The 21,547-nt window shown below is 39.7% G+C and overlaps 1 protein-coding gene across 1 annotated transcript in view; it reads right to left on the bottom strand.

The window, feature by feature from the left end:
* The window catches only part of LOC128732838 (serine/threonine-protein kinase 17A), a 325,763-nt gene that overhangs the window by 8,514 nt on the left and 295,702 nt on the right, over positions 1 to 21,547 (bottom strand). The window contains exons 2-4 of the mRNA XM_053826242.1: positions 695 to 907; positions 443 to 618; positions 66 to 384 (exon numbers count right to left, since the gene is read on the bottom strand). Of these exons, the coding sequence (XP_053682217.1) occupies positions 66 to 384; positions 443 to 618; positions 695 to 907 (708 nt within the window). The remainder of the gene's footprint in view (positions 1 to 65; positions 385 to 442; positions 619 to 694; positions 908 to 21,547) is intronic.

A 21,547-nucleotide genomic window follows, 5' to 3' on the forward strand; every position in this document is an offset into this window, starting at 1 on the left:
GATCATTTAGTTGAAATGATTATGAAACGGTTCACCAATCTAAATCAAAACGATGCAACACTTACTTCGGCTTGATTCGAAGCGCACACTTGATAAAATCGATCGCATCCTGCGACACTTCCTCGAACAGATCCTCCGGGAAGGTGAGCAAACATTTGGTTATGTTGAGGAACGTTTCCTGCTTGTTGTCGCCGCCGAACGGCGAACAGCCGGTCAGCAGCACGTACGTCAGCACCCCGATCGACCAGATGTCGGTCTGCAGCGACAGGGGCTCGTAGTGCAGTACCTCCGGGGCCACGTAGTCCGGTGTGCCCAGGATCTCGTATATCTTGCCCGTATCGCCGACGATACGTGCGATACCGAAGTCGCACAGTTTGAGTCCAGCTGAAAACAGGACGATGAGCTTAGAACAAATTAAAATTTAGGCAACCAACGGACTCACCTTCCACATCCTCCCCACTGAGCAGGATATTCTGCGGCTTCAGGTCCAGATGTGCGATGGACTGCTTGTGCAGATGATTCAGGGCTCGCAGGATCTCTCGCATACAGGTTCGTGTTTTCGCTTCCGAAAGCTGTCCTTTGCTGTCGATTAAAGTCTGCAGTTCGCCCCCGGTAGCCCTGAAAAACGAAGGATGGTTTTAAATCTAAGCCGAACCCCGAAAGCTAACTGATCATCAGAAGGGGAAAAACTTACAGTTCAAGAATCAGTGCCGTGTCCGAGCGGGTCTCGTGTACGGCGTGCAGCCGAACGATGTGTTGTGAGTTGGCGCACAGCATCAGCACCGCTATTTCGTGGTTGATCTCTTTGGCGCAGCACTGGCCACGGCGCCGCCGGCGCAGGAATTTTGCTGCATAGTTAATGCCGGTCTTCTTGTCGACCGCTCGCTTAACGATACCGTATTTTCCCCTGGAAGCAAAAGAAGAGACAGAAAAGGAAAGGTTAGATTTGATGCAGTTGGGTTGTTTGTTGTATTGTATAAGTTTTTTATCCGAAACTCTTGTCTTCTCTAAATGAGCCGATTACTATCATCAATCAAGTGCCTTTATCGCTTTCGGTTTTCACGGATCAAACCATCCTTTCCCAAACACCCCCATACGTGAAAATTTTACCTCATTGTGCTGCTAACAAGAACAACTGATTCCGCACATTTGTGGATGGTCCGCCTTACCCTCGCAAGTGATTCGCGCCTTACCCTCGCGTCAAGCTAAAGAAGAAACTAATAAAATGTCGTGTTAGGAAGGGTGGATTAAAAAGAAATCAAAAGCCCGAAACCGCAGAGATGACGAAAAGAACAGTGGATGGATGACGAAGCCTATGCCAAGGCAGACTTCAAACAACTTCTTAGATAGGAAACTGTTGAAGTTTGCCAAGAAATATCCGGTTTACTAAACTATTTGCATCTATGATTAGAAACCCGTCAAATCTGCATTTATGATTGCCACCGGAATCGTCAACCAGAAAAATTATTTTATTTATTTTATATTTCCGTGCTGTTTTGGCCGGATTTGGCATCCAGTCAATACGAAACAAATACCAAGAATTGGTATGTCACTGAGAAATAAATCCATGCACCAAAGATCACTAGGCTGACTGTTGTCGGTGTTTTACGGTACCCAATTGAGTTTGAGCGACGGCGGTAACCATCTGACAAGCTGGCGCAGAAGAGTAATATTCTGTAGTCTGTGGGGGATTAACTATTTGGACGCTGATGAGCGCATTACTTCTATACTAGGCCCGAAAAGTGATCTGATATCAGAGCCTCCAAGAGACATTTCTGCCTGCCGAGACAGCTTGCGACAATTGACTCTGCAGATTCTATGATCAGATAACGTCAAGAAGGTGGCTGAATAGTTACATAGTAGTTTAGTGATCATCTTTTCTTTTTACGTCCAAAATTTGAATTAACGTTCTCTTTTTAAACCAGCGTTCGCGGTAGTCGACAGAAGTTTAAAAACATAGAGTCGCTCCCGCCAGCCCACCCTCGAGACCACACCAGCCCTACACCACCATTATGGTTGAATCATAATATAAATGATAACGCTAACGAAAAATTATGCTTTAGAAATGTATTGAAAACTTTGATCTTATGGTGATTTTAAAGATTTTTTTGTATGGATATTATCACTACGGCCAGCATTTTGATCTATATTGATGTCATCCAGGTGTTGTATTCCGCACTTCCTTATTTTTGCAGTAATGCTATAGAGTGAGCGAACTGCTTATTATACGTGCTTAATTGTCGGTGTTTTCGCCCCTTTTTTCCTTTTATGCTTCTTACTACTGAAAGTGCGAAGTTAAGGTTAAGGTATAAACTGAAAAAACTGCAAATCCGGACAAAATGTGAAAATTAACATCAAAAAGGGACCAGTCGATAGAATACATTTTATTTGGAGATATACTTTGTATTTTTTGGATTCCAGAGTAGTGATTATTATGCTGGTGGCAGCGTGGATGCTCTCTAGAAAACAGTTCCTTGCTGGCGGCATGTGCCGGGAACCAACGGAGAATCGGAGAACGGATTTCAAGGATGATTTTGAAGCTCTAGGTCAATATCTATATATATTGTTACGTAGCGGTTTTTGAAAATTCGAAAAATTACCAAAATAGCGACCATTTTTCCAAAAGAAAGGTGTTTTTGCATCAAAAATCGCCAATAGAGGTTTTCCGTTAGTTCATACCCCTCCTTTTCTTATTTTTTCTCGAAAGTACCCCCAATACGAGTGACAATGGTGCAAAAATATATTTTTTTCGTTGATTCTAGAATTTACTACGATTTTTTAAACAATGCAAATTGAAAGAATGTTGAGTTTCTTTTCACCAAATCACGAATGTTGAATTTTAAAAAATTCGTTTCGGCTGCACTGTTCATCAAAATTTTCAAATTTTCTGGCAGCATTGCACAACAGATTTTAACATATGTGCATCAGTGGTTGAATGAAAAGGACAAAACGAATGAAAAGCTAATGATTACCTTTCGTTTTCGTTTCGTGTGTTGCTTGCCACAAGAGTAAAGGGTGGCACAAATGGTTTCGAAGTGGTGAAAATAGAGGACACTGGTACAAAAAGGCTTGTAATACATACGAGAAGTGACGGGTGGAAATATACGTATTTTAGTTTTTCATTTTTACAGTAGTTAGAGGCTTTAATAAAGAAAGTTTCCTATGTGTATCATTTCTAAGAGTCAAAACCAAACATTTAGCGGAAAAAAAATTTGAGGAAAACCTCTATTAGGAGCTCATAAAAAATTGAAAAATTGATTGAGATGTCAAAAAACGGCTACGTAACAATTTAGATAATTCATTTTTATATGCTGAAAAAAAATTACAGCTAAATCGGACCACTAGAAATATACTGAAATACACGTACCGCCAGTTGAAAAATATGGTTTCGAGAAAAACGCGTTTGAAGTTTCGTACAGCAATGCGCTTCCCTTGAAGTGACCCCATACTTTTCGCCGTAACTTTTCAACTAGATCAGATATCAAAAAATCTTTTTGGCATGACATTTCTAAAGGGTATAAGGGTCTCCAAATGCAAAAAAAAATAAAACTCGATTTTGTTAACTTTCCAAAGTAGGGTCCCCCCTTAAAGATAGGGTAGTGTCTAGTCCAGTTTTGAGTCCAGTGCAGATTTAAATCCAGCCTGTCAAGATTTTCATCCAGCCCGAAATCTAGACCAGGCCCAGAATCTGGTGCAGGTCCAAAATGTAGTCTAAAATGTGGTCCAAAATCTGATCCCAAAAAGCAAAGCCATGTGTATGAACGTTCTTCACGACTTGACCCGTGTTTATCGACAGACTTCACAGCCGGCTGTTAGAATACAGGATAGTAGGTAGTACAACAATCCTACTGACTCTATCTAGTAGCACCACCAAGCCGAGATACGAACATACGACGACTGGCTTGTTAGGCCAGCATCGTACCGTCGAAGCTAACTTATAAAAAGGGGTTAAAATTTGCTCCAAAGTCTGGGCTAAAATCTGATAAAACATGTAGTGCACAATCTGGCCCGAAATCTGGTTAAAATCTGGTACAATATTTGCTCCAGGTCTGCAATTTGTTCCAAATCTGGTCCAGAACTGATTCAAAATCCGGTCCAAAATCTGAAAATGCTGTTCCAAGAATCTAGTTCAGGTCCGGAATGTGGTCTAGATCTGACATTTGGTTCAGATTTAGAATGTGCTTCAAAATGTAGTCTAAAAACGGGATCAGTCCCGGTGGTGGTCAGCATTCACGCCTCTCACGCCGAGAACCCGGGTTCAAATCCCAACCCCGCAGAAGTCACGAGTGACATAAGCTGTTAAAGTGACTATAATCTAACAAAAAAAATGTAGTCCAAAAATGTGATCCAAAATTTGATCCCAAATCTGGTACAGTCTGATAAAAAAATCATAAAAAGGCGGTCAAAATTTACGCTAAAATCTTATCAAAATCTGACCCAAAATTTCAAATGTGGTACAAAAACTGATCCAAATTTGGTCCAGGTTCACAATCTATTCCAAATCCGGTCCAGAAGTGGTTTAAAGTGGCGACTCGTCCGCATGTTCAACCTGTTCATAGGACAGGCAAACAAAATTCAGCCCGACAAAATTTCGTTTGCACCGACGCATATGCAATGCAATATCAATTTAGTTTAGTTACGAAGCTGATGAGCAAACCGTTCAATACGACATTTGAACGTTTCTTTAGAGATCTCAATGCACAAGCATACCAACGCATTATTCCTGGTATTGATTCTTGATACTGAATTAGTAGGCCAGGAACAATGTATTGGTACGAAGGAGGTAAAAAGAGAATGTGACACCAGCTTTTACTCGAAAGCGCGGGCGCTTTAGTGTCTCGTTCATCTTCAGCATTGAACAACTTACTACCATATATCCCTATGGCCTGCGCTTTGATTCTGGTACAAAATCTGGTCCAAAATCTGCCCAGCTAGCATCTCGTATAACTCGTATATCAATGAACGAAAATTATTATAAATATATCTGTGCTCTTCTTAGTCGTGCGGAGCCAGTCGCGCTTAATCAGATATTATCGTAGAACAATAAAGGGTGTCCCACATCAAATTGCACCACGGAAGAAACGCTGTAAAAAATTACCCATTGGGTATTTTCTCTGGAAAATTTGAGAAGAAATAGTTTAGAGTGTATTATTGTTTACTCTATTTTTATCGCGGTCAGTTTTTCGGAAATTGGAAAAAATGGCGTCACCCGAAAAGCAGCGTCACGAATTTATTTTGCGCAAGCACCTGGAAAATCCTCAACTCTCTCATCATGAATGGTGAGACTTACGTCAAAGCGAACTTCCGGGTTCCGGCAGCTTCCGGGGCCTACTGTACTTCACCGCCCAGCACAAGTTTGATGTCCCGGAGGAAGTAAGGATGCAGAATCTTTCATAGTTTGCCAAGAAATACACGATTTGGTCAAGAAATAAATCATGTGGCAAACGGAGTGCGCCATTCGTAACTACCGGGACTGTAAACGGGCAGATCTACCTCAAGGAGTGTTTACAGAAGCATCTGCCTTCTCTGTCGAAGCAACACGGGGGCCCTACGATCTTCCGGCCGGATCTACCTTCGTGCCAATATTCAAAGGATGTATTGAAATGGTACACACTTAATCGGTTCGGTAAAATTTTACCGTAATCTAAACAGCAGAACGTTCGTTAAAATTTTTTATTGCACCAAACATTATTAATGATCTGTAAACGTCGATTGGCACCATCGAAATTTTTACCGAACGTTCAGCTGTTTAGATTTAGGTAAAATTTTACCGAATTCGGTGCTTTTTGTTAAGTGTGTACGAAGCCAACGGAGTCACTTTCGTACCCAAGGACATGAACGCCTCCAACGCACCGGAACTGAGGTCCATCGAAAAATACTAGGCTAGTATGAAGCAGGCACTACGGAAGCATCCCAAGGAGGTCAAGTCTGAGGAAAACATGAAGAAAAAGTGAATTTCTGTACAGATGCTTGCTCGAACGTCTTGGAAATAATTGTACATAATACACTTCTCAGCAGAAGTTCACATTATATCGATCAGCACGGTTTTATCCCTGAAAGATCTGTCGACACGAATCTTAGCATCTTACGCAATTTGTTTCGTTCTGTTTAAATAGACTAGAACAAGGTGCGCAAGTAGACGCGATATATACAGATTTAAAAGCCGCATTCGATCGTGTCAACCACGAAATATTATTAAGGCGAACGGAGGAGCTTGCAATTTCTTCTGCATACACAAGATAGATGAGATCTTATCTTACCGGCCGTGTTTTACGCGTTAAAATCGGTCAAGATGGATCGGCATTATTTTGCGATCTATCGGGAGATCCTCAAGGAAGCATTTTAGGCCCATTGCTTTTTACATTATTCAACAACGAGCTCTCTATAGTCTTACCAACTGGATGTCACTTGTGTTATACTACCGACGTCAAGATATACCTGTGTCTATAAAAACCGTACTTGACTGTTCGAGACTACAACAAATGATCGAATCATTTGAAGGCAAATGCACGATAAATTTGCTGACAATTGGTGTCCTCTGCATCTTGCATCTTGAGTAGATTGTTTCGAGGGCTAATAGGCAACTTAACTTTATATTGAAAATTGCTGATGAGTCGAAGGATCCTGTCTCCGTTCGCTGTGCCACAGAGAACAGACATCCAAGCGAAAGGTCCCAACTTGGATAAAACTTATGTCAAATTAGTTGGGAAACTATAGTGATGATGTCGCTGAAGGCGCATAAAATTCTACACTAAACTCACAACAGCTAGCTTCTGGCGCTTATAGTCTTCTGGTTGTCAGTGTGCAAATCAAAAGAATCATTTAGTTGGGAAACTATAGTGGTGGTGACGCTAGCATATTAGGTGATTTTAATTTGAAATTTTATCCAAGAATTCCCGAAAAATTTGTTCCTGAATGGATGTCACGTCTCTGTGGCTGTACTGCACCTTAGTACGCTCAATACTCGAGTCCTGCTCAGTAGTCTGGTACCCGTTACAGCCTAACTGAATCGCAAGGTCGCAGGGATTGAGTCGATGCAAAAAAAAGTTTATACGTTACACTTTTCGCAGGCCACGTCGGACATACCTCCATATAATGCACGGTGCCAACTTTTGGAAGTTGAAACACTCGAAAAGAGCCGTGAGACCGCTGAAGTCGTGTTTGTTGCGGACAAATTGATTGTCCTACTTTATTGGAGCAACTCAATCTCTGCGCCCGGCCCAATCTAGAACGGGCGGTTCTTCGAACGAGGAACTTCCTCCATCTCCAGGCAAGGAGAGTCAACTATGGTCAACCTAACCCAACAAGGTACGTGGCAACCTAGTATAACACAGTCTACGAATTATTCGATTTCGCCATCTCCTTCGATACTTTTAGAAGACGACTCTCCTGAAGACAATAGTTGTGTTTCTTTGTGTTTCTTGGAGTAATTGTATTTAAGTTTTTGTGTTACTATTACTGTTATTATTAGTATTCATTAAGACCACAGTGTCTAATGAATTTTCAAATAAATAACAACTGACAAATGTCAAGTACAACTGGCAGACTCATAATCTATTTGTTGACTTTAAGGCGGCGTACGATGCAGTTAAGCGAATCGAGCTGTGGCAAATAATGCTAGAACATGGTTTTTCGACAAAACTAGTCAAAATCATGCATCATTACGACAGGCGCACACTTGTGACGTCGGACGGATTTCAGCAAGCTACCAAAATGAGGCACATCGTTGCTGGTATGGAATCAAATGAGAGTCCAAATGGCGTTGGTGCCCATGTGGAGTCGCATGGGGAGATTTCGATTACAAAAGTCAATATATTTTCGGCATGCCTAATGACTATTTATTCATAAAAAAATTGACTAAATCTACAGATTCTTTGACATCCGAATTAAACAAGATAGCATTAAAAATAAATGTTCCTTTTCAAAAAAATCATGCTCCGCATATGTATCAAAGCTTTTCATACTCCCTGTAAACCAACCATCAAACTTCAAGCCACCTACCGGCAAACAAAACTAACTATCAACGTCGTGCGTGACGGTCCGACCGAATCGAACAATTTACACTATCCACCGCTAGGTATCGCACCAGGTTTCACTTGCCGTGGTGCAGCATCGACGCAAACCGTGGTGTGGTGACAACCAAGAAAGATCTCCTCTTTCGGAAAATGATAAATCCATTGTAGAGCTGCAGCATAGCAGTCGCCGGAGCCGCCCAGAAGAGGAAGCAGCAAAGCGCCGAATCACGCATCGCACAGCACCAGTGGCACACGAGAGATGCGATGCGATGCGATGGATGCTGTGGCTGTGTGAGCAGCAGAAGCAGAAGAAGGAAGCATATTTCGTCGTCGTCGTTCGAACGGACACAGTAGAAACAGTGAAAACAAATTTCATTCATGGCGAAACCCCGAGAGGAACGTCGACTCATTCATGAAAGCGCGTCCGGTACAATACATATACTACGCGCCATATCCATCGTCAGTCAGCTGATGCGCTGATGCAGTCGGAGGCCGGGACATCATTTTGGGGGGCGCGCGGTATGTAGTTTTCGGTTGGTTTGTTATGAGTTGAACTAATGTATACACAATCTTAGCCGCGCCGCCGCGCTGCGCCGGTATTGCTTCTTCGGATGATCCTCTTCATCCGGATGCTGTGGGAGAGGGGGGGGGATGATGCTCTGCTCGTAGCCGTCCGGTCCGATCCGTGCGTTTCTTTATTTTTTCTGCTGTTTCTACGCGTCTAAACACCAACACACCATCCTAATCTTAGCGAATCGATTGTCTTTGGCTACGTGTACGACTGCGGGGAGATCCAATAAATTGATTTTTAATGACCCCCGCTTGATGTAAATCATTGCCGGTGCGATGCAGGTAGGTTCTAGCGGCGTTCGGTTGCTTGTTGCTTGGAAGAACAAGACGCGGAAGTTGCCGAACGAACGGAGGTCTCTTTAGAGGACCGTAACCAACACACGCCGGGACCGGTGCGGTGTGCCGGTGCTGGTGCTGATGGAGGAGGCAGCAAGCTGTGATGAAAAGCACATTACAACAGAATAATCCAAAGGAGATTAATTCGATTAGATTGACCGTATTAGGGTTCGTAATTAGCTTGAATAGCCGTGACATTTTTAGTCACAACTTCGTACCGGCTATAAACATTGTGCCCGTGAGTGACGTTACGACACACAACAGTACCCAGTGCTAATTTGGAAAGCTGACTCGACTGTCTTAGGCAGACAGATAGACCAGACTTAAATGAAAGAGGTGGACGATTAAGATCAGTGTCGAATTCATGAATGAGGCAGAGAACCGCTCACGCACTTTAGAGCAGCGCATTAATGACGATTGTTGTCCTCAGTGAAATGTGGCTCAGCTCAAGCTGCACCCGCGTCAACTTGGATCTCCAAAAACAATCTAAGCTGATCATGTTTTTCATTCCTATCGAGAAAAAAAATCAAATCTTTCACTGTTGTGACAAGTTAATTCGATCTCGTTACACAGCTCACAATGGGTGCGGGTTGTTTTTCCTTTTCGTAAAGTCTAACCCAAAAACAAGGTGTTGATTGAACTACATTTTAAAAAGTGCGTACAACGTGCGATCGCAATCAGCAGCCAGTTCCAAATTTTTCGAGTACAACAACGACGACGACGACGACGATCAAACGGCAGCAGAATGAAACTCCCACGGCTGCCGAGTAGCCCAGCAACAACAAACCGCCCGCCCAACTTTTATTAGACAGACAGAACTCCTCCGAAACTCCTCAAAACGCGAATAAAAGAGGTCGGTCGCCCATGCCCATCTACGACGACGACGACAACGTGTAGATCAAGTTCCACTACTCAAAAGCATTCGCAGCTCATTCACAGATTTAGATCATTGATTCATTCATAACGCAGGAGAGATCGTTGACGAAAACGCGGGCGCGCGCGTGTCTCCTTGCCTCGTGCGCCGATTTTGGCGAGCTTGAAAATCATGCGAAATCAAAAGGAGACACCAATCCACTAACCGGAGCGGCGCGGCGGCGCGTTGTTGCGTGCACTTGAGGTCCACTTTATGGTCACTTTTCCTCCACAGCACCGCACTGCGGTGCCCCAACACCACCATCTTGACTTGAGTTTAGTGGATTTCTACAAGTTGGCGATCGGTTTTACGCCAATCATCGCGCAGTGAGTGAAAAAACAAACGCGCCAAACCAAATCGGTCGAGAAAAACCAACAGCAGAACAAACCGTGAACCCTGGCTGGAACAACATGGATGGATAGTGGGCGGACGTGGCTCAAAACAAGCTGCGCTCTCTGGTACAAGTTAATCCAGCCAGCAGCACCTCGCCGACGGCGAGGTTGGAAGAGATTGATGACAAATCGGACAGATGACTCCCCACCCCACAGTTGGTTAGCCAGGAACGGGTTCCAATTCATCATCATTATCATCTTAGGATGTCACTCACAACACAACAGGGGGGGAAAACAGGAGTTCGATCCCAGTAAGAAGGCAAATGATGAGGTTCGAGTTTAGAAAGCCGGAAACATGTGTTCTGAGGAATGTAAACCAGCATGCCGTTAACACCCGTTAGGTATTAGTCGCGATAAATAATAACTGGGGGTACAGAACCGGGCGACTGAAATGAGACTGAAAGAGACCTTTCAACTACTCAAGTCAAACAATAATTATACTACTTTCATCACGACAAAATAAACTGTGTGGAAATCGTTATTTTGCTAGTTGCTTTAGAGAGTTACGTAGAAGTCATTGAACAGAAGGAGTTGTGTGATTGATAGTCGTAAAGTTTCTAGAAAATCTTGCGGAAGCCACTTGTATGCCACCTTTTTGCCTTTCTACTATATAAATATACTAGCTGACCCGACAAACTTCGTATTGCCACAAATTAACCTGTGTTGTACATAAATCATGAATCTCGGATGATCTTTGTCACAATCTCGAGTTTTGCAAGCCCCCCAGTGGGCGGCGCTTCCGACGGCGGGTCACCGGCAACACTCGCGACCGTCTCGTCCTGAATGATCTAGTGTTACTATAGATAGTTTTTGTGGTCTTGTATTGACTAATGTTTTATGGAAGAGTCTCGAATTTCTCGAGTTCGATTAGTTTTTGAGTTTCGCAAAAATTTCTGTTTTATTTGTATGAGAGTCCATATCCCCATACCACAGGGGTGAGAGGTCTCTAACTATCGTAAAATAAATTCAAGACTCCAAAATCTCCCACATGCCAAATTTGGTTCCATTTGCTTGATTAGTTCTCAAGTTATAAGGAAATTTGAATTTCATTTGTATGGGAGCTCCCCTCTTAAAAGAGGAAGGGGTCGTAATTCACCATAGAAAAAATTTCTGCCACCTAAAACTCCCACATGCCAAATTTGGTTCCATTTGATTGATTAGTTCTCGAGATAGGAGGAAATTTGCATTTCATTTGTATGGAAGCCCACCCTCTTAAAGGGGAGATGGGCCATAACGTCTCAATTCACCATAGAAAAAAATCTTGCGTCCAAAACCACTTACATGTCAAATTTGGTTCCATTTGCTTGAATAGTTCTCGAGTTATGAGGAAATTTGAATTTCATTTGTATAGGAGCCCCCCCTCCTAAAGTGGGTAGGGGTTCTAATTCACCATAGAAAATATTCATGCCCTAGAAAACTTTCACATGCCAAATTTGGTTCCATTTGCTTGATTAATTCTCGAGTTATGAGGAAATTTGTATTTCGTTTGTATGAGAGCCCCCCCTCTTAAAAAGGTAAGGGGTCCTAATTCATCATAGAAAAAATGGTTGCCTCCAAAAACACCCGCATGCGAAATATGGTTCCATTTGCTTGATTAGTTCTCGAGTTATGAGGAAATTTGTATTTTATTTGTGTAGAAGCACCCCCTCTTAAAGTTGGGAGGGGTCCTAATTCACCATAGAAAATATTTTTGCCTCCAGAAACCTCCACATGCCAAATTTGGTTCTATTTGCTTGATTAGTTCTCGAGTTATGAGGAAATTTGAATTTCATTTGTATAGGAGCCCCCCTCCTAAAGTGGGTAGGGGTCCCAATTCATCATAGAAAAAAAATTTGTCTCCAAAAACACCCACGTGTCAAATTTGGTTCGATTTGTTTTATTAGTTCTCGAGTTATGAGGAAATTTGTATTTCGTTTGTATAGGAGCCCCCCCTCTTAAAGTGGGGAGGGGTTCTAATTCACCATAGAAAATATTCATGCCCTAGAAAACTTTCACATGCCAAATTTGGTACCATTTGCTTGATTAATTCTCGAGTTATGAGGAAATTTGTATTTCATGTGTATAGGATCCCCCCCTCCTAAAACGGGGAGGGGTCCCAATTCATCATAGAAAAAAAATTTGTCTCCAAAAACACCCACATGCCAAATTTGGTTCCATTTGCTTAATTACTTCTCGAGTTATGAGGAAAATTGTTTCTTTGGTACAGGAGCCCCCCTCTTGAAGTGGGGAGGGGTCCTAATTTACTATAGAAAATATTCTTGCCCTCGAAAACCTTCACATGCCAAATTTGGTTCCATTTGCTTGATTAGTTCTCGAGTTATGAGGAAATTTGTATGGAAGCCCCCCCTTTTAAAGAGGAGAGGAATTATAATTCCCCTTATAAAGAGGGGAGGGGTCTCAATTTACCATAGAATAAATTCTTGTCACCAAAAACACCCACATGCCAAATTTTGTTCTATTTGCTTGATTAGTTGTCGAGTCATGCAGAAATTTGTGTTTCATTTGTATGGGAGCCCCCCCTCTTAGTGGGGGGAGGGGTTTCTAAACATCACTAAAACCTTTCCTGGCCCCAAAAAACCTCTACATGCATACTTTCATGCCGATTGGTTCAGTAGTTTTCGATTCTATAAGGAACATACGGACAGACAGACAGACAGACAGACAGACAGACAGACAGACAGACAGACAGACAGACAGACAGACAGACAGACAGACAGAAATCCTTCTTTATAGGTATAGATAGTATAAAGGTATAGAAATCACTTGGAAAACCGAAAATGGAAAGAAGGTCCTGCGGGCCGAATGTCATATACCATTCGACTCAGTTTCGAAAACTGAGCATTTTCTGTGTGTGTGTATGTATGTGTGTGTGTGTGTGTGTATGTGACGCTTTTAATCTCACTCACTTTTCTCGGAGATGGCTAGACCGATTTTAATGTTCTTAGTGTCAAATGAAAGGTCTAGGTGTCCCATTGGTCGCTATTGAATTTCATACTGATTGGACTTTTAGCTCAAAAGTTATGTATAAAAATATCAAAAATATGGGATTTCATTATCTCATAGGTCCCTTAACCGATTTGAACAAAATTGATTGCATATGAAAGAGGAGCCTTGCAAACCCTTAACTTCCAAATTTCATGACGATTGGCCTTGTAGTTTGAAAGTTACATAAAGAAATGTGAAAAAATAGTATTTAAAACATATTTTTGTAACATATAAGCATTAATTCAATGAAAAACATCACACATTTTATTATTATTTGAAAATAACTCCTGAGATCTATCAAACGAAACCGAGTTATTTAAAATCGGACGGTTCATTCAAAAGTTATTTAAACTTTAACACTTAAGCACCGTATATTAAACCGTTAAAACGTGTGAAATCAAAACAAATGTTGATTGTATTTAATGTGTGTGATGTATGTATGTATGTATGTATGTATGTATGTATGTATGTATATATGCATGCATGTATGTATGTATGTATATATGTATGTATGTATGTATGTATGTATGTATGTATGTATGTATGTATATATGTATGTATGTATGTATGTATGTATGTATGTATGTATGTGTGTATGTGATCCCAAGCAACAATGTGAGTTTGATTGTACTCTTATGGTGGTTTTCATGACCAATTGTGGTCTTGAATGCTATCATAAGAGTGTAATAAAACTCAAATTGTTACTTGGGATGACAATTTGCAATTTTTAAATTTGCATTGAAATTCAAGAAAAGATGTTTCTCACTTTTCTGAATCAATTGTCTAAAGTTTTTGAAGCCTCTTAGTGGAATACGAAATTTGAAATTAAAGAAAAGAAAAAACTTTTACCGACTAAATTCCACTATTTAATATTTATTCGCGGCAGATACGTATACGCTTTGAAATAAGACACTGATGAAGCCTGCACGTCGTAGGCGAACTACGTATCTGTTGCAAATAAATATTAAATAGTGGGACTCAATCGAAAAGCTTTTTCTTTTCTTTGATTTCAGATTTCAATTGTCATTTTGTTCACTTGCTGTTACTCACAATTGTACAAGAAAAGCAAACAGCGAAGAAAAGCAGTTAATTTAAGCATGTAGGTCTTTTTAATCAATAGATACTAGAGCTTAGAAATGTTATATGAAAAATAGGAAGTAAACGTTGCACGGTAGTAATTTTGTAAGATTTGTTTTCGTTAATGACATTTTAAAGGGCAGATGTCTTATGTCATGTATCATGTTTCAACAAATAAATCAAAAATGACAAGCACTGGAAATCATATCGATCATATTTCCTATTCTCAAGCATGTTTAAGGCGCAGCTTGCACTATTTTTCGACCTCATCTTGTTTTCCTAACCCTCTAATATTGTAAAAACGATGCGATCAAGCTAATGACTATCTTTTCATGAAAGTACATTCAAAAGAAGCTTAAGTTTTGATTTTCATGCAAAAATAATTATCTGAAGGAGCGCCAGCTAAGAAAAAGTTCAATTACTCTTTTTCATATCTAATGCTCTATTCAGTTATTTTTTCTAATTCAGATATATCGCAAAATTGAAGCCAAGCAAACTAATAGTAAAATTTTGAGATTAATCATTTTGTTGTCGATATCCTTTGTCTTCAAAAGCGAAGTATAATAATAATTTTTCTGAACTCTTGTTTTTCAAAGATGCTAACTTTTGAACGCATGGTATTAATTAATTATCAAAAAATCTGTTATGAACACATATTTCATATTGTCAATTCAAAATAAGTTTCGTATATGGCTCTGAAGCCCAAAAGTTAAGGCCGACCGATTATAAAACTAAATAAGGTTTTACAAGTATTTACGCACCCAAAGAAAGAAAATTTAATTATTCTACGCAATACGTTGGTAATTTTACTGGCAAATAAGGATTTTGAGGAATACGGAACGGATATTTAAAAATATAGTCAAGTTAATTATACATAGACGTTCCTGAGAAATTAAATAATGATTATTATGGCAGTAGAAAGGCTAGGTCACGCCGCTAGGTGGATTAATTCGGGTTTTTTTTTTTAAATAGTGAAAACCAAAAACAGACGTAGTTCTACGTTAAAAATCATCACAATCTCAAAAACGAGCATATTGAGAACATCTTTACGATCTTAAAAGCGGTCGTTGACAAAGTTGTTCTCAAAATTAATCCTTTGTTGTTTTTCATTTTTTTTGGGAGTTTTGAAATATTTGATAGAAATTTCACAAAAAATGGAATTTCTAGTACTTTTTCTTACTAGATTGATATTTAGACAATTTGCCTTTAACCTCCATGAAATGTTTAGCCCAGGCATTTGAAAAACACCGTTCACAAACAATTGGAGTGTACTACAAGGTAGTAATTTAGGACCGCTTCTGTTTGTTACATACATTAACGACGTTGTTGCTACGGCTTTGAAACTGGCTTGAGACTATGCTGATAATTGAAAAAATAATATATGTTGAATGATGATTGAAATACACTCGTTACCGTGTTCTAAATCCTGTACGTCGAGAAGCAATACACCTGTTTGAAACATGCCTTATTTTTTAAAAATTAGTGAAAACAAAAAAAGATGGCAGTCCGTGCCCTAGGGAAACAAACGAGGAGTTCACGTAGGACTACCAATGCGGGTACAATTCGACAATGCTTGACAATGTTCAGCGTCTTTTTACACAAATTTATGATTTACTGTGTTGCAATAAATACCCGAAAACATTTATATAGGGTACGGGAGGGTATTTTCAGCCCATTAAGCGGTAGCCTGAACAATATTCAGCAATTACGTTGAAACTATATTTATTCGAGACAATATTTACATTTACTGAATATCGGAGTGCATTTTGGTCTTTATGATATTTCAGGTATGAATTTGAGTTATAGTCGCGAGAAATAATGAAGTTACTGCGGCTATTTTAGGCCCATTTTCTATAGTGGTGTCGGTGTTGTTTAAATATCCGGCAGGACGGAAAAGCTTGCATGGTACAAACCATAACAGTTATAAAGCAATCGACCGAATAACTCAATACTGTTGCACCCGCAATAATTTCTTAGTTGCGCAATTAAAGCTGAGAAGGTACAATGAGCAAGTAGCACCACCCAGGGGCCTATACGGTGGATTACTGTCCTTCAAAAGCAGATTAAAAAAGAGACAGATGCATAACGTGATAACGGATAACGTGCCGGTATTGCCTACATACCGGCTCATGGAAGATAACTGATTTTGCAGTGACAACAGCTTGCTTCTGGCGCTAGTGTACATTAAATCGTTCCTATACACTAGCACCAGAAGCAAGTGGTTGTCACTCAAAAACTAGCTATGTCAACACATTAGAAGAGCTTCAGGCGCATTTCCTTCGTATGTTTGTAGTAGTGTAAATAGCACCTCATTTTTTAGGTTGAAATTAAATTGCTAGTGAATGAAAATTGATTTATTTTTTCATATCAGAGGGGAATTTTTGAGCTCCTCCGTGATAAAAAGAAGTATAATTGTTCTTTGAAACCGTATTCCCAGTTGTTCAATTTCTAGAGTAAGTAATGGTAATTCAATACTTATCAAACTAGTACGCTTAACTCCACTCAAAAAGTTTTGAACAACGTCTGGCTGCAGCTTCTTCTGTACGGAAACCCACCTTTTCTTCATGTATTCCTCAGATTTGACCTCCTTGGGATGCTTTCGAAGTGCCTGCTTCGTAATAATCCGTAATATTTCTCAATGGGCCTTAGTTTCGGTGCATTGGGGGGGGCTCATGTCCTTGGGTACGAAAGTAACCTTGTTGGCTTCGTACCACTCCAGCACATCCTTTGAATAGTGGCACGAAGCTAGATCCGGCCAGAAGATTGTAGAGCCCTCGTGTTGCTTCCACAGAGGAAGCAGACGCTTCTGCACACTCCTTAAGGTAGATCTGCCCGTTTACAGTCCCGGTAGTCACGAACGGCGCACTCTGTTTGCCACATCAGCAGATCGCTTGCGAAATCATGTACTACTTGGCAAATTTTGAAAGTTACTGCATCCTGACTTCCTCCGGAATATCAAACTTGTGTGCTGCTTTTCAGGTGACGCCATTTTTTTCAATTTTCGAAAAACTGACTGCGATAAAAATATCAGTGTAAACAATACACTCTAAACTACTACCTACTTCTACCCAAATTTCCAAGAGAAAATACCCAATGGGTAATTTTCTACAGCGTTTCTTCCGTGGTGCAATTTGATCGAGGGACACCCTTTAAAATCAAATAATAAAGCCAAAGGTAATGATTAATACTGCAAAAAAAACCTTTATAATATTCAAATAAACCCAAGTGGCTTAAGAATTATTGCTCGAATCGTCACCGTTCAATAAGAAATCGGTGTACCGCAAGGCAGTAGCATAAGACCACTTTGGTTTGCTTTAAATGATCAAAAATTTTATTGTTGAGTCTTAGTAAAATCTCAAAAAAAAAAAAAAGAAACTCAAATATGAGTAAAAAGGAAATTAAAAAATCACTTTTTACTCACATTTAACGACATTGTTTCTTTCGGCTTTGAAACTGGCATTAAACTATACTGCTGACAATTCGAGAAAAATTGATATTTCCATCGATTTTTTTTATTAAAAAAACAAAAAACCTGTGTTCAATTGCTTGAAGTAACTATCACTAGAATCTCTTATTATGTCCATTTCATTTCATCCATTTCATGCTCATATTACGTAATTTTTTATGTCCGAAATTTCTCGCGAATTTGGGAATTTTAAAATTTACGCGACTATACAAATATTTTGACACTTATTTACACGGTTTTTATGTCGAATTTCGGGGTTTGGGCATTTCGAAATTTATGCGACTATTCTGACGTAAATTTTCCCTCCCAGCCCAGAGACGAGAGAGAGGTTTTGAACTACCTTAGAAAAAAATCCTGCCTCCAGGACCCTCCACATGCCAAATTTGGTTCCATTCGCTTGATTAGTTCTCGAGTTATGCAGAAATTTGTGTTTCATTTGTCTGAAAACTCCCCCTTCCAGAGAGGGGAGAGATCTCGAACCATTATAAGAACCTTACCCGGCCCCAAAAACCCCTGCATATAAATTTTCACGCCGATCGGTTCAGTTGTTTCCGAGTCTTTAAGGGGCACACAGACTGACAGACAGATATTCATTTTTAGGGGTATAGATTCTGTCGCGATTTTCAAAATTTATGGGACCAAATTTACGCATTTTTAGTGCGGATTGCGCTAATTAGTTGCATAAATTATTAATTATTATTAAAGAGAATTTCAGGATCGACTAGATTATTTTCACGCAAGTTTTGCAACTTACTCGGTTTTCGCACAAATTTGCGCAATATTTACGTAATTTTGGAATTTACGCGATGTTTTACGCGTGTCTGGGCTTTGCGCGACTATTTTGATGAAAATATTGTAATTTACGTAATTATTTCTAAGCGAATTTTGAAATTTTTCCAACTACTTTGAAGCTAATCTAAGAATGTATGTAAATACTTTACCCAAATTTCATAAATTATGAGATTTTTTGGAACTTACCCGGCTTTCTTTTACTTGAACTTAGAAATTACGAGATTTACACGCAAATTTTGGAATTTAAGCGGTATTAATACGTAAAGCTTGGAATATTCGTGGTTTTTAGCGAATTCGAGGAGCTATGCGGCTATTTTGACGCAAGTTTTGTAATTAATGCATATATAATGCATATTAGCAAAGCAAAGCAAAGCCTAGATGCTAGATTCCGTTATCGAAACTTGACATTCTGTTTTTATACGACAGACTTCGCAGCCAGCTGTTAGAGTGCAGAACAATTGTAAGGCCAGTTACTACGATCCTTTTGATTGAGCCTCTCCCAGTCGGGATTCGAACATCCGACTACTGGCTTATTAGACCAGCGTCATACCTCGAGGCTAACTGGGAGGCAATTGGCAAGATTACTAGCAACAAATTTTGTAATTTACGTGTTCTTTTTTTCCTATTTGTATATAACTCTATTCGAAATGTCGTGTCAGACGCGTCCTCCCTTTCCAAAAAAGAGTTTACGAGAAAAAAAGAAAAAATACCCGCTGGTGGTGGTAATCTCTAAACTTCCAACAAAACAAAACTGCCTGTTTCTACTGCACTTATCGAGTAAATAACAGTCTATCTTCTCGACGGCAGAAACAAAGAGCAATCATACAAAGATAATATCACCGCCAAGGTGAGTGTGTAGTGCGTGTGTGGAATGAAAGAATTGGAAAAATAAAACAAAATTTAGTCAGTAAAAATATTCGGCTGGCAACCGAGAGCGTGGGATTTGTGTGCCCATATAATGAAATTTTCCAATTCACCCAATTAATCATCCTTCGCAACAGACACTACCTTCCTTTCCCCAAAAAAGAACTTACGCGTTGTTTTATGCAGTTTCTTTGCGAATTCATGTCCGATGTACCGCCAGGTAGTAACGTGGGACTACTTTTGTTTACTTTATTCTCTAACGAAACTGCATGTGAAAATTTATCTTTGCTCTAAGCGGTTTTAAAATTGATCGTTTCAAAAATTACATAGGGTATGTTGCCTCTTTCCTCGTAATTGCCTATTCCCGTCGTATCCAACACAAATTATTAAAAATCTCAGCGATTTTTATGACACACAATGCAAAATTAGTTATTCCCTAATATTTTAGTTTGTTGACTATCATGCGCGATCAATCAAAGTGAGCTGAGATTCATTTACATGCCATTTTTCATTAAAGAATCCCTAGCAGCCTAATTTTCTACGTTTTTTCGTGCGACGAAGAAGAAAATGTCGACTAATCGTTTCAATTTCCGTCATTCATAAAATGAAAATAACTCACGCAACGAATGGTCGTTATTCTGCAGCTGGAAAAACTTGCATGACCTGCAGAAATTTTGCAGAATAACGTTTGTCATGCCGTCCTACACAGATACCTGAGCGCTAGCTTCGTAATATCACTGTAATTTTTAGTTCGGACGATGAAAAATTTTGATGGATGGATTTTAAAACGGTACGACGAATTTAAGATATAAAGTCAGTTGCGTAATTTGAATAAAATGCTTTATTAATCGCACTGAATGTTACTCTTTGCATCTAAAGCTAGCAAAAAATACCCCATTTTGTTTGAACTTTTTCTGAAAAAAGTAAAGAGAGCTGAACAATGTGAAGCTGAACGTAAACGTAAACTGGGAGATAAAAAACTTAAACAGCTTCTATTACAATTTAACAGTACTAGGGAAGCTACTAAAGTACACCTGCTAGACAATTTTGTAGTAAATCGATCTTCTTATACTTTTTCCCATAAACAACAAAACCTTCTAAATATGGGCCTCAAATATGCTGTTTCTCCAAAACCAGATGTTGAGCAGGCAATAATTGATATTGAAACAGCAGCCACTAGCTGCAAACTTCCATCTGACCAAGTGAGTGAAGTACGCACTACTTTTTCGGAAATTGTTAAGACGCTCCCCCATTATGAAAATAAGTCTGATATGCAGACTATCAAGAAACTTAAAGAAAAACCAGTATTTTATTTAAAGGCGGACAAAGGTAATAAAACCGTCATAATGGACAAAACTGACTTATAATAACGGCCCATACAGGCAACGGAGGACTAATCCCCTTGCCGAAATGGTCAGACGTGTGGATAGAACTATCCAGGATCACAAGAATATTATTGGTGATACCTGGAAAAATCTTCGTATTTCTAACCCTGTTCTCCCGAGAATAAAGGGCCTTCCAAAAATCCACAAACCTGGTAATGAAATGAGAGAAATTATTTCTGCAGTAGGATCCCCAACCGAAAAAGTAGCAAAGTGGCTAGTCAAAGAGTTTCAAACTATGCCAAAGAAGTTTCCCAGTCGATCGGTTAAGAGCACAGGAGATTTCATCGAAAATTTAAAGTCCTCAGGTCACATTAGAGCTGAGGAAATCATTATATCATTTGACGTAAAGGCTTTGTTCCCTAGTGTTCCGGTGAACGAAGCCCTAAAACTTTTAGAAAATTGGTTACTTTTACAACGGAGTGGAAATGAGTGGAAAACGAAGGTGAAGGGCTACTTAAGATTAACCCAACTCTGTATGGAAGAAAATTATTTTGAATTCAGAGACAATTTTTATAAGCAGATGAAGGGAGCCCCAATGGGGAACCCTCTGTCACCTTTCTTATGTGAACTATTTATGGCAAACATAGAAAACAAACTAAATGAAATGAATGTTTTACCAGATCGCTGGTGGAGATATGTGGATGACATATTTTGTATTTTAAAACAAGAGGACTTTGATACTCTCTTACACATACTCAATAACGTCCACAGAGATATTAATTTTACATTTGAGAAGGAACAGGACAATAAAC

The sequence above is a fragment of the Sabethes cyaneus genome, chromosome 1, assembly GCF_943734655.1.
Source record: "Sabethes cyaneus chromosome 1, idSabCyanKW18_F2, whole genome shotgun sequence".
In the NCBI taxonomy this organism is placed as follows: Eukaryota; Metazoa; Arthropoda; class Insecta; order Diptera; family Culicidae; genus Sabethes; species Sabethes cyaneus.